This window comes from Megalops cyprinoides, chromosome 4 (genome assembly GCF_013368585.1).
Source record: "Megalops cyprinoides isolate fMegCyp1 chromosome 4, fMegCyp1.pri, whole genome shotgun sequence".
In the NCBI taxonomy this organism is placed as follows: domain Eukaryota; kingdom Metazoa; phylum Chordata; class Actinopteri; order Elopiformes; family Megalopidae; genus Megalops; species Megalops cyprinoides.
Window position 1 is genome coordinate 38996589 of NC_050586.1, and position 13538 is coordinate 39010126.

General features: G+C 41.6%; 1 protein-coding gene across 1 annotated transcript in view; it reads left to right on the top strand.

Annotated features, from left to right (window-relative positions):
• znf608 (zinc finger protein 608) overlaps window positions 1–12531 on the top strand; it is a 31318-nt gene extending 18787 nt beyond the window's left edge. The window contains exons 3-9 of the mRNA XM_036526555.1: window positions 2443–2530; window positions 3819–6150; window positions 7497–7887; window positions 8404–8558; window positions 10894–11041; window positions 11460–11519; window positions 11702–12531. Of these exons, the coding sequence (XP_036382448.1) occupies window positions 2443–2530; window positions 3819–6150; window positions 7497–7887; window positions 8404–8558; window positions 10894–11041; window positions 11460–11519; window positions 11702–11721 (3194 nt within the window). The 3' untranslated portion in view covers window positions 11722–12531. The remainder of the gene's footprint in view (window positions 1–2442; window positions 2531–3818; window positions 6151–7496; window positions 7888–8403; window positions 8559–10893; window positions 11042–11459; window positions 11520–11701) is intronic.
• The last annotated feature ends 1007 nt before the right edge of the window (window positions 12532–13538 follow it).

The following is a 13538-nucleotide window of genomic DNA, read 5'->3' on the forward strand; positions in this document are numbered from 1 at the left end:
TGTTGGCCGCTTGCGTTGAATGATATGGTGTGAATCATTTCAAGCAAACAGCTTGGTATGTGCCCTAAGGACCTGGCATTGGCAGGTTGGTTTTTTCGAGCGATGATGGCTGTTGTTTTGATTTCATACATATTTTCTGCAGTTGACCTCCTCTTTCGACAATCCATATCAGCATTATGGAAATGTATGTTAAAAAATGTATGTGGCATCACTTTACTGACAACAAGTGTACTTTCCGTTCCGTTCTCCACTGCACCGAACAGCGGATTTACGCGTCCCTCCAGATATTTATCCCATGATGGCTTTCACCTATCCTGTCACAGGGAGTCATGTCTCTCCCTGAGAAGGGAGCGACAATGGAAGCTTTGGCAGGGAGAAGGCTTGTGCCTCTGAACCCAAAGCAATTTGTTTTAATCTGTGTTGATCTCATTGTGGAGGGAGCCCTCGCGAAAGGATGCCTGCTTTGAAATCCCAGCAATTTAAGGTGAATTAATTGTACGCACGCTTGATTTATTGCTCCACCCATCTCTGAGATAAAAGGTTAATTTGATAAATGTGAGAGACACTTGGGGTTTTCAGCTGATAAAAATCAAATTTCTCTCTCGCAATTGAACTGTCTGATATTGTACTGCTTTAAGGGGTCATTGCCACGTTGTTTTTTTGTTGTGAATTAAGATGTGGTCACATGCTTGTCAGGATGCATGCTTTTTTATTTAAATTCACACCTGTATCATTTCAAAAGAGTAAAGAAAACATGAATGTGAATAGAGCCTAGAAAATTGGTTTAAACAAATCAAAGCTCATCAAGATGTAAATTATCTTTAGAAATCCCCCCACCACCATTAAAATTGTAATACAATTAACAAAAAAGCATATCGCAAAAGACGATGAAGCCAAAGATGACAGGCAGCTTGGATTTGGCAGATGTCTTAGAGTTGGATGCAGGCCTACGGTATTGTGATTTACCCTTAATTTTGAATGATGATGATTAAGTAAACATATTTTTTCTGCTATTACAGGGCAATTTTCATCTAATGCTTACCAGATAATACTGTACTGAGTAGCAAAAAAATGATGCCCAAACAGCAGTACAGTACAATTTGAATCTCTGCCCTGTAAATATCTAATGTTACAATGTAAGCCCTGAATGAGGATGTGTTTGCACGTTGCAATGTACAGGGGGAATTAATAGTACTTGACAAAATCAGGAAACAGCCTTTTATCAAGTCCTTTCAGGCTCTATCATCTTAATTTGTATAATACCCGAGAGCAGTATTTGCTACATGTTGCATATCAAACAAATAGTATTTTTTGTAATCTGTATATTTTGTTAATATAATTACCTTTCATATTGCAAATGCAAATTTATTTTCATAATGATAGATTCAACCATCAGTTCTGGTCACCAGTCTGGGTTGTCTACACAGAAGCAAGTAACATGCTTATGATTGTATGAAGTATGAAGGATAATTTACTTAATCATGTGAAAATTGAGAGATAATATTTTCTTGCGAATTCAGTTTGTTCTGGTAGTTTAAGGGTGATATTGAAAAACAGCAACACAAGGAAAGTGCAAAAGTATTGTTAAAGGCATTATTTATAGAATATGTTTTCGTTGTGTTAGCAGAAATAAAAAATTTGCCCTGCATTGCAAATACAGTGCATTGTGAAAATAGCTTGTCAACCCTCATAAAGTCTCAGGAGTTTTGCAGGGAAACCAGCAAACGTAGCTGTGGGTTTATGAAATTTCCTACCATCTATTCAAATCTTTCAGAGAGGTTCTGTGCTATTGTGAATGTGGGCTTTGACAAGTGTGCTTGATGGAAGTATATGCAAATGAGATGAAAACTGATTGGTGGGTTCATCTGTGGAGATCAGTTGAAAGCTCTGGTTGGTCTCCAAGCGTAGGCATCACCCGCCAGGGCTCAGCATAAGCTGGCTGCCTGCCAACAAAAGCAATTATATGAAATAACAGCAAATGAGAAGGTGAGTGTCACTGTTTTACAGCAGAATGTGGGGAAGGCTCGTCTCCTGCTGGCTGCTCCATCTTGATTACACACTGGAGGAAGAATCTCGTAAAGGTCTCACGCGCAGACGGCAGGAGAGGAGAGAAGGAAGCGCAGTTGCAAAAATCTCACCCGATGCAGAGGGCTCTCATCAGTTCCAGGATTTAAGAGCACGCACTCTCCCAACAGTTTGTTCTGTCAAATCACTGAATGCCTGAGTTCTTGTCATTTATAAATCTGTAAATCTATTCAAGCCATAGAGAATGAATACAATAAAGGGTCTCCGCTGGTAAGGGCTATCATGGCTCAGACTACTGCACATCAAAGGTCTCATAGCCTTTACTTCCCTTCTGCGTTTTGCAATAAAAATCACAATCACTCCCAGTGTAGTGATACCTTTGTTTCTCTTTGTATTCACCTGCCGTCTGGCTGTTAGGTGTCCTTGTGGTGAATGTAACATGGAGAAAAAGGACCTATGTGGGGACTCTGCTGGACTGCACCAGGCATGACTGGGCACCACCCAGGTAATACTCACATTATCTGGATTTTTAATTAATTTCAATGCTGAGGTTAGAGGCCATTTTTTCTCAAAAACATTACTGTCAGACATTGCACCAACATGCTATAGTAATGCTATAATGCCAGTATAATTTTATTACAATTCAGTATGTTGTATTCAGGAGCTAAATATAAATTAATATAAAAAAAGATGCCACTGATACGCAGAAGAGGAATATGGTTGGAAAGTGCAGGGCAATTTGGTAAGGGACAAGGTTAATCATTTTATCAGAGGACATATCACGCTGTTTCATTTGCATTCTTAGGAAGGCTGTCAAAGTATACATGCAAGGGCTGTTATCAGTGCCTGTCATCAATCCTGGGAAATGCAACTCCCAGTTCTCTTCACAGCGCAGAGGAGCTAGAGCATAGGATGTTTGTGTAATATGATAAAGATTAAAGCCATGTGACTAATCAGAGGGACGGATGCCTTGAAAAACATCATCTTTTCATTTCCACTCAGTCGCTTTGCAGTTATAGATGTTACGAGGGAGCGCTCTGGTGTACTAAAACGTATGAAAGCTACCCCATAAATAATCACTGTAATAATCAGCTATATCGGTATTTAACCTTCTTTGGATGCACGTTGAAGTGTCTTTCTTTATCTGCAGCTATGTTTCTCTGAATATCTTTGTTTTCACTTGAAATGAGAAGATCTGTTCTTTCTTTTAATATAGAGCATTCTCTATCCAAAACCATGTGTTATTCACAAGGTCATTAGCATACTGAAATTATGGATGCAACTGCTGTTGATTAGAATATTGTATGTGGAGATCAGTAGTATATTCCTTAGATCTCAATTCAAGCCCTTTAAAAAAAAATGATCAAATTTAATTCATTTTCTTCAATATGTTGAAGAACCTTATAAAAAGTAACACTTAATTAATTGATATTATTAATCTTCCTGCATCATAGAATATTCAAATTTCAAACGAATAAAATGTAAATCCCTACATTAAGTATTAGCAAATGCTGTAGCACGGAATGTTCTTAACATTTATTTTTCATTTATTTTGATATCTTTTTCTTTGTTTTCTTGCTGCACATTGCACACATAGACAGATGTGTAGAATGAGATAAGTCAAAGACACAGAGTGGGCAAAGAATTGTGTGAGATTGTACAATCCAAAGAATACTTTGAAATGCTCAATTTTTCAATTAGGCATCTTTATTTTATATGTTGTTGCTGATATGATTGCCTTTAATTTGTACGTATTTGAAATAAAAAGCCTAGTTTCTTTCTTCTTTTTTAAGATTTTGTGAATCTCCGAGTGATTTTGAAATGCGAGGTGGGCGGGGCCGTGGGAAACGGATGCGATTGGCTATCCCCAGTGTCCCCGGCGTTGAACCTGCCTTCTCGAAGGTCCGGGGGCTGCCACACAAGAGCCGCGGAGGGGCAATTCACAGCAAGGGCAGGCGGGCTAGCCTCAACCTCATCAGCAGCTGCAAGACGCCCCCTTTCTTCACGGTAGAGGAGATCAAGCCAAGCTCGCTGATGTCAGGAAAACGTAAAAGCAAGCCACCTGCCGATTTGGATCTCAGCCTCGTCTCTGAGGATTCTAAAACTGGAAAACGAATCCGGGCGAAATCCAGGAGTGCTCCTTCCACGCCCCAGGGAAAGTCAGATCCGACGTTCCTGGACCAGGGGTGTTCTTCGCCAACCTTGATAGACTGTCCCCACCCCAACTGCAACAAGAAGTACAAGCATATCAATGGGCTTCGTTACCACCAGACACACGCCCACTTGGACCTTGAACGCAAGCTGGAGTTTGAAGTGGAGAGCGAGGACAGATTTTCAGACTGTGAGGAGTCCCTCAGCAGCGTAAGCTTGGACTGTACAGAGAGCAACTGCGGTTCTTTGAAGAAACCGAGCGCTCTGTGTAAGATGAGCACATTAGGGGTGCCAAAGAACAGAAGAGTGCTGCTCAATAACGATGCCGGCTCCGGGATCAATTCTAAAACACGAAGGAATTCAGCGACCAAAGGACTCGTGGACGGTCTAAGTAACCTCCCAATCATCTCCAACATGACTGTGGTGCTTGAAAACTGTCTTGTGACTGACAGGAACTCATTGGCAGAGATGCCAAAGCTGGAAGCCGAGGGTCTGATTGACAAAAAAGGTGCGTGTGACAAGAGCAAAAAAGCGAACAGCAAAGCTGACAAGTGCTCATCCAAAGCCAAGACCACCAGGCCGATCGCTCCAGCCCCGCCTCCGCCTAAGCTGATAGCGATTCCTACCGCGGCGTTCACCCCCAACACTACGGGATCGAGCTCCCAGCGTTCTGCACCTATCGCAGCCCTCACTCATGCTACCACCAAGAGCCCTCCTCTGAAGCCCATCAAGCCAAAGTCGAGCATTGTGGGAGAGCCTGGTTTGGTCAACGTATCCCTGATCGCTTGCAAGGACAATAAGAGAAAGGAGAAACGCAGGTTGAAAGACAGGGGTTGCAAAGAGGCCAGAAGCCCCAAAACGGACAACAAGCTCTTAAAGGCAGATGATGCCAAGGGCGTGGGGAAGGAGTTTCCTGTGAGCCTGCTGAAGGAGCACTTGAGCAAGCAGGACGTGGCAAACGGCTTGTCCGAATCTCAAGAGAGCCGCATGGCCAGCATCAGAGCCGAGGCGGACAAGGTGTACACCTTTACCGATAATGCTCCAAGTCCTTCCCTTGGCAGCTCTTCCAGGCTTGATGCTGGTGCTCTCGCGAACGGAGATGGCACCACTACCAAGACAAACAGCCCTGCGTACTCGGATATATCTGATGCAGCTGACGACGGTGGGGTGGACAGTCGCTCAGATGGAGTAAGGTCCAAGACAGGCTTGACTTCTGAAATAAGCTCCAGCAAGGAGAGCAGCGTCAAGGCCTTTCCAGCCACACCTCCTCAAGCAGCGCCAGGGAAAGAGTCCCAGTCCCCTTACTACCATGGATATGACCCATACTATCTCCCAGGGTACATGCACCCTGGGCAGCCCAACACCTCTGCTTTTCCAAACAGTGCCGCCTCCCATGAAGACAAGCCCAAGAAGGAGGAGGCAAAGGAAGGAACGGAGGAAAAAGAAAAGACAGATTTTTTAGACGCTAAAAAAGCAGAAGCCATGAATTCAAGTTCACAGTCACAGCTCCAGCTGGCTATGAATCAGACGCAAACTGCACTTGCCCAGTCTTTGTACTACGGACAGTACGCCCGTGGTCTTTACATGGATCAGAAATTGCTAATGGTGTCCAACTCATACAGGCAGCCGTACGAGAAGTATTATGACAATCAGCATTTCACCGAGCAGAAGGCAGCTCCGTTGAATCGGGAGGGGGAGCAGAAAGAGCAATCACAGGAGGATGCAAAACAGAAGATAATGTCATCGGCTGTAGCGTCCAAAGCTACGGACTCTGTCAAGAGCGCCAAACCCGGGGTCGCTGGTGCAGAGGAGGCAGGGAGACCACAGCCTCCAACCTCTCAGCATCAGCAGGGAAAGTCAACCCCTGCCAGTGAGGCCGACAGCCAGCCACTCATCAAGGAGCCTGCAGAAATTAAATCTGTCACAGAGCCAGCGAAACAAACAACCCTGGACCCCAAATTGCCATTTACTCATGTAAGTCTCCTCTTGTGCTTGTTATTTCATTGGGTGCTTAAAATGGATATGAAATCTCCTTCTGTTGAATGTCAATATGTATTTTAGGTGCCTAGTGACAGCTGAAAAGCAAAGCTAATAATTACCTCTAATAGAAAGAAAAACCCAGTATATTATTGAAGGTCCTAATTTTGACATGTGCTGGCTCTATTTCCCTTATTTGTTCACACTTCCCAGACTCTGTCCACCTCAACCGAACCCAGTGACTACAAATGCATTCTGGGCTCTATTAAAATATGTGTTGCAAATCAGGGTTAGTGTTGTAAAATAATTATTGACATTGAAAAAGAGCGATTGTATGTATTTCTGTGACTGAACAGGACAATTTATATGCTGAACTACACTGTAAGCCACAAATCCACCATTGTGGCAGTCAAAAGGATACAGAGCCATATATATTATTATTGTTATTATTGGCAATTCTCCCTTATCAAAACTCTGGGACATTAATATAATTGAAATAAGAAATACCATTGTGTCTATTGAGTTTCCCCACAAATGAGCTTCCTCTGGATCACTCCAAGAGAAATATAATAAAAAGGCTGTCATTTATAGCAAAGACACACAGTTTATGCTGTTTTGTTGGGTCAGAACATCAAAGTCCACCTACAGTAACACAGCCCTATGGGAAGGCATTTAAGATGTTCTTAACCAAGAGGCTGCATGCCATTTTAAAAGGCAATGACCGTCTATTTCTCAAAACCTGACAGCTAAGGTTGAATCACCTTCCTGAGTAATATAGTCTTGGCAGTCCCCACAATGATGCTCCAAGGAGATCTTTTGAAGGGGAGCAGGTCAGCTTATCTTCTCACTTTGTACTTTGTTAGAATTCAGATTTTGATATAGAGTCTGGAAATGTAATTTTCGCCACAATGCATTAAAACCCTTTTCTTCATTTCTAAATGTAACTGATCTATCCTAAAGAAATCAGACCATCATTACACTGCATGATAGTGGCTTTCTATGGACTGACAGCCTTGGAATACAGGGAAACATTTCTAAAACTCAGGAAGAAAAAGACTTTCACTTAAGAGGAAAAAAAATCTTTTTCTCTTTTTCCTCGAGGTATTTTAAAACCCTTTTTTATGCATCGAAATCTAAATATGATCTTCACAAAAAAACAGCTATCGAATTGATTTTTGATAGTATACAGTGATTAAGAAATCAGACAGAACAAGGCAGATTTTAAAAAATTGTTACTGTTTGGAGTTTTTTCACTTCAGTCAGTAACCACCAAAGTTAACCCCTTCAGGTTCAAAGCTAGATGTTTGAAGCCTGATTAAAAAGGCCTCTCTTTCCAAATTCAGGAGGCAGAAGCTCAGTCTTGGTACCACCAGTATCAGTCCACATATATGGAGCAGCAAACACAGGAGATGGCTGAAGAGGTAAGTGCCGACAAGTCTAAAGGGAGGGAGGTCCCCTCTGGGTCTCTGACTCAGATGGAGGCGGAGCCTGAAGACCTTAAACGGGAGGATGCCCACGCCGGATGCACAGAGGACTGTAATAAGCTGGAAGAACAGGAGGCAGCTGGGGGTACATCAGGAGACTCACGAAACGCCAGGGTAGCTGTCTCATCACCCATGAATCCCCACCAGTCCTACATCCAGTACCAGCATGCTTACCCCTACCTGCAGATGTGTGACCCTAGCAACACTGCCTATAGGGTGATGTCTCCTGCCCTAGTGCACAACTACCCAGGTAAGACCATGAGAACCTCCGTATTCATACAGCTACAGTCATACTTGTATTTTGATACTTAGCTATAAATAATGAATTGCCAACCTGTCATGAAACAGAAACCAAAATGACAAAATGGACCATCAAGAAATGAAACCCATATATCCTGAAAATAGAACTGTCATCCATTTTACTTAAACACCCTGCACCTCTCATCTTCACTTGTAACCATTTCCTTCCGCACAGCATGCTGTAGCCGACTTAACCCAACACAGCCAAATGTATGCATGTGCCTAAATACAGTACTCCCTTGCAAAGCTGTAGAGCAGCTGATGTTTGGCAAGTCATAATTTATGGCCCTTATATACTTAGTTTGGGCAGTTTTTAGGGAATATTGTCAAACTGTTTTGGAACTGCCATGGAATGTATTTTTCCCTAGAGGTACTTATGTGCCCGGAGCATATTTTGAGATGTCTGTGATGACTGTGCTGACTGTAACCCCAGCAGAGCGCTAACTGGTGTGATGGTGTTGGTCAGGCTTCCACTACCCTCTGTACGGGAAGACAGCGGGCAGGGAGGAGTCAGAGGTGGCCCACACCAGTCGCGGCATCGGCAGCAAGCCCCCCTGCGAGTCCACTGCCCTGGAGCTGCTGCAGCACCACAATTTGCCATACCATGGTAAATCTCCAGCGGTGAGTGTATACCTTTCATCTTATGCCCCCCCCTCCCCAACCCTAACTGTGATTCACCAAATTATTTATTGCCTTTTACGGGTTCTGGCAAGCCACGTTCCCAGTGAGCTGCAGTCCTGCAGGAGAGATGCTTTTCAATTAGCAGTTGATAAACTGACAATGGAACTGATAAGGCTGCTCTGTTCACGGGAAGCGTGTTGAAATACAGCGCTTATATTGTTGGCAACCTTTTTAAGAGTGATTTGGAATGTCAATAGCGGGGTGTTAAAAAAAGCTCTTAAGTATTTTGAAACAACAATTTACTTTACTCTGTCAGAATGATATACAGTAAAGACACAAGGACAGTGTGCATACTACTACAAGTTAAAACAACTTGGCTAGAAGCCACCTTAAGACAATTGAGACATTGCAGGATTTGAGTGAAATGAATGTATTTTCTAGCATTTATTTATGTTAAAATATCCATTTCAGGAAAATCTTTTGCTTCATGGCAGTTGAATTTATTGTTTATTAGGGGCCTTATTCTGACTCGGAGGAGATAAGCAATTTTTTCAGCACTTTTGCTACCTGAGGCTTGCAGGCTTTTATTTTTGTATTCTAACTTGAGATGCACACCTGCATAAAATGTGGTTGGTGTGTGTGCACTGAATGAAATGAATTTTGCCCATCTGTAGACCTGCTTGTAGATTCACTTACAATTTTTCCACAGAGTTTGATCTCAGAAGCATTTTGTCCTCAGAGGGAGGTCTGAGAAACCTGTGTGCTCCTCATAATTAAACTGTAAACTCCTGTTTCAAAATGTAACCCTGGAGTTTAGATCATGAGTGGAACGTTCACTTGAGCTGAGAAGTCAATTTCATGAATAAACCTTTTGGTAGTTTCTTCTTGGAACATTGACTATTTTTTCTTGATGTTTAATGTTTCTTAATCCATGCTTGTGAAAATATTATATAACATAAAGGAAATGTGACGGTATCTCTCGTGTTGATGGGGAAACCGTGACAAATGGTAATTATTTGTGCATAATGGTATGAGTTGTTTATGTATTCATGTTAGAATGTTTTATCTATATATGTGAGATGTTTAATTGTTATTAGAATAGCTGAATGACTACTGAATTTTCCTGGGTTTAGATTATAGTCAAACACAGTTAAAAACTATACAGCTGAAGCACCGTCAAGATCAGTGAAAACGAAGCTAAAGTGCAGTTTTGTGACCTTGGTTAAACTTATTAATTTGAACCTGACAAGTATTGGGCTTAGCTAAGGTTTATTTGGCATTTCTTCACCTGATAACCACCAGAGCAGCATTTAAGCATGACACATGCAGACAAACAGGTGTAAAACAGCACACAAGGACAAGTCTGATTCCTTTGAAATCCGGACATAATGAGAAACGCCCACCTGTGACAGAAGCCACACCCCCAAATGTAATCACTGAAATGTCACCTTGTGCACCCCAAAGCCTGCATACTAAGCGACGGTTGGAATTCATACAACTCATTCAAAAAAGACGTCAGCCCTTTTGTCATGATGATCTCAAGTCTGAATTATTGAGTCTTACAGATTGTGTGATTACATATTTCTGCTAGATTCAGACAGCAAAAGCAATATCTCCACAGTAACTTGGTCAATACTTTTGTGAAGCTAGCTGTGGAGCTAACTTTCATGTAGCTGTAGTACAAAGTTAATGAGACAGTTTATAATTTGTCAGCCCAGAAGAGAATATCAGAGAAGAGGGTATACCCATGTGGCCATATTAATTGCAGCACTCATAGGACACAACTTTAGTGTCATTGGTTTCTACCTAACTGATGTGTTAATCAAGGTGTAATTAAAACACTTCATAAAAACCAAACGTTATTCTAAAAGGTGTGCTGGGAAATTTGCCAATTGTAGGAAACACATTTCCTACAGCTGTTACCAAACTATATGCAAATCAGTTTGCGTTGCCTGAAAATAGTGTTTTGAAACAGTCTAATTCGGCACTCTAATGCTGAATGCACCTGCAAACATTAAAAATGGATTTCACTTTCACCATGTAAGAAACCTACTGGAAGGGTCTTTCGTGGCAGTCCATGCTTGGACATTTGTGGGTTCTATGAATGAAGCCACTCATGATAGCCACCAAACATGTACCCAAATTAGTGTTTTATACAGAAGATTTGAATTCATATATATGGAAATATAATTTTGAAGCACAGTCATATCTTACAACATCCATCCAGTGTTGGCCAGTCTAGGCATATTACAATACTCACGTTGCAAAGCCGTGCTACCTTAAAAACTGTGGTTCAGATCTGTGCTTGAATTTGATCTCCTGTTATTATCTGCAGCCCGGGGAGAGGGGATCCCCTGAACGGGACAGAGAGACGGAGCGGGAGAGGGAACATGGCCCCTTTGCCAGGCACCTTCATACCCATCACCACACGCACCTGGGCGTGGGCTACCCCCTCATACCTGGGCAGTATGACCCCTACCAAGGTAAACACAAGGAAAACAGACATCACAAGTCGTGGGAAGAACGCTGATGTAAAGCCTGAAATCTTCAAAAGAGATATCAGATGAGCTACAGGCTAGACAACAACCATAAATGGTTCCCAGGAATATATGTCTCTAGGCGCACACTTGTGATCTCAGCATTATGTTTGGCACTGACGCTTGTTCATAAGTGGTTACCGGTGTCCTGTTTGTACAACGTTTCATATCACTTTATAAGATGTACTTTGTAGGTCACTCTGGGTAAGACAACAATGTAATATAATTTATTGTGATGGAAGTCGCTCTGGAGAAGAGCGTCTGCTAAATGAATGTGATGTAATAATGTAATGTGTGCACCAGTGTGTTAAGAGGGCCGTGTGTTTACTGTTGTGTAAGCTGACTGCTTGATCCTGCTCTCCAGGTTTGACTTCTGCGACCCTGGTCCCTAACCAGCAGGTGTCAGCGCAGACATCAGCAGCTGGTATGTCAAATGCACCATTTAGGTGAACAGTCAATGCTCACCTCCTTTTGTAAAAAAAATTCTCAGTCTCGCCAATGAGCTATTGCTTCTGTGTGAAGACCTCAGTATATCCACAGTTTGATCTCTGCTTGTTAAATACACAGATGATTGGCAGACATGTCTAAGGGATTCTGTTTCTGCAGGGAATGATGGGAAGATTTGAACCTACAGCATGTGACAGGTTCACATGGTGATGGGCGGATCCACAGACATCAATTCCATGGTGTTATCCATTGCCTCCATGGGAGGCAGAAGCCAGTTTCATTTCTTATTAATGAAGATTTTATAAGAGTTCTAATGCTGTTGTAATGCGATATCGGTGGAATATATTTACTGCTAGCTGTTGATTTTGTAACGGTGAAAAGGCTCGGAAAGATCTCACCTGTGGCTCGCAGGAAAGAGAGCGTTGCCAGTAAAAGCATCAGCCACAAAATGGCCGTATTACTTTGTATGTATGGACATGTATCATTGTGTATTCGTGTTACTGAATGTACTGAATATTGCAATATCCCCTAGATGTTTGGAGGGGACTGCAGTAGAAGTAACACTATGTACAAGTAACTATGAAGTGGCTCCTTCTGTATTACTGAAATTGCATCTGTATACACTTGACTGTATTCGCCCTTCTATTGTATTGTATTCTGTGAGAGTAAATATACACGCTGAGTTTTTTTAATCCAGTGCCATAGAACTGTGGTGTATATTCTGTATATAGTTTAACGGCAGAGTATAACACGCTTGTGTATATTCTTTTTTATTTGACCGCATTGTCTGACAATTTACCCCAGTTCACCTGCATAGCATCTGTGATTGTCCTACTTGAATAGTGCTGCAATCTTTAAATGTTTACAAGTATTGGCATGTAGGGAGACACCTCACTGCTGTTGCCTGGTCAGTTATTTATTTCATGCTGTAATCAAGTTTATTTCACGTTAACGTCAAATGTACATTTAAAATGCAGTTGTTTTTTATACCTGCCTTAAAAATGTTTGGCAATCAGAATTAAAGAAGATGTTTATATACTCCATCTGTCCATTGTGCTTCTTTACATATTGAATGCAGACTTGCACCATATCCATAGAAAGCTATACACTTGGCTTTAACTGACATCCTAACTACACTACAAGCAAAGCTGTGCACGCCACTGCAGTTGTGACAATGACAATGTAAAACTGAAGATGCCAGTTTTCTGTTTGGCTGTTGGAATGTTGCACCATGTCAGGACAACGTTGCGGTACAATACCATAACATTCTTACAGAGACCTTTACTTTGACATCGTTGTAACTTTTAAGTGGCAGCAGTTTTGTTACAGTGCTGCTGGACCTTAAAATTCAGTTACATCATTTCAGTCTTAAGTCAATTTATAGCCTACCACTTTAAAATTAGATAAAGCCTTCCCTCCATTGAAGTCCTAACATGACCTCTGTCTTAATCCATCTGATCTTAATAAGATCTAAATGTTTTTGGCTGTATTACATCCCCAGCAGTTGGTGAATGGGAAACAGCTATAGAGCTAATGAAATTGTGTATTGATCCAAACTGTTATTATGAATATGAAATGTGATTAAAAGTGATCTTGTATGTATTAAGCAGACTAACAAGCTGAAACTGGTTTCAGAGAATGCAAAATGCATGAATAGGCGGTTAATGTTTCACAATATCATGTTTTAATATAAGAGGTAATATATGTCTACATTCCAAGCTGTTTTAAAGTGATCTTTATTGTTCAACTGTCAACTGTAATACCCTGTTATTAGTAATCGCGGTATGTTGTCATTATGTCACACAGTCTATGCAGCTTCACAAAAAACTTAACTCATCAATCCTTTTATTGTTTAAGTCAAAAACAAATGTAGGGGCATGTGCAGACGTAAACGCCTCGACACATTTACAGCTAAATGTATATTTATTTATTCTGCCTGGTTTTGTCCTTCACGGACTAATAACCAACCGTGAAAAATAAATCATGCACGCCGGTG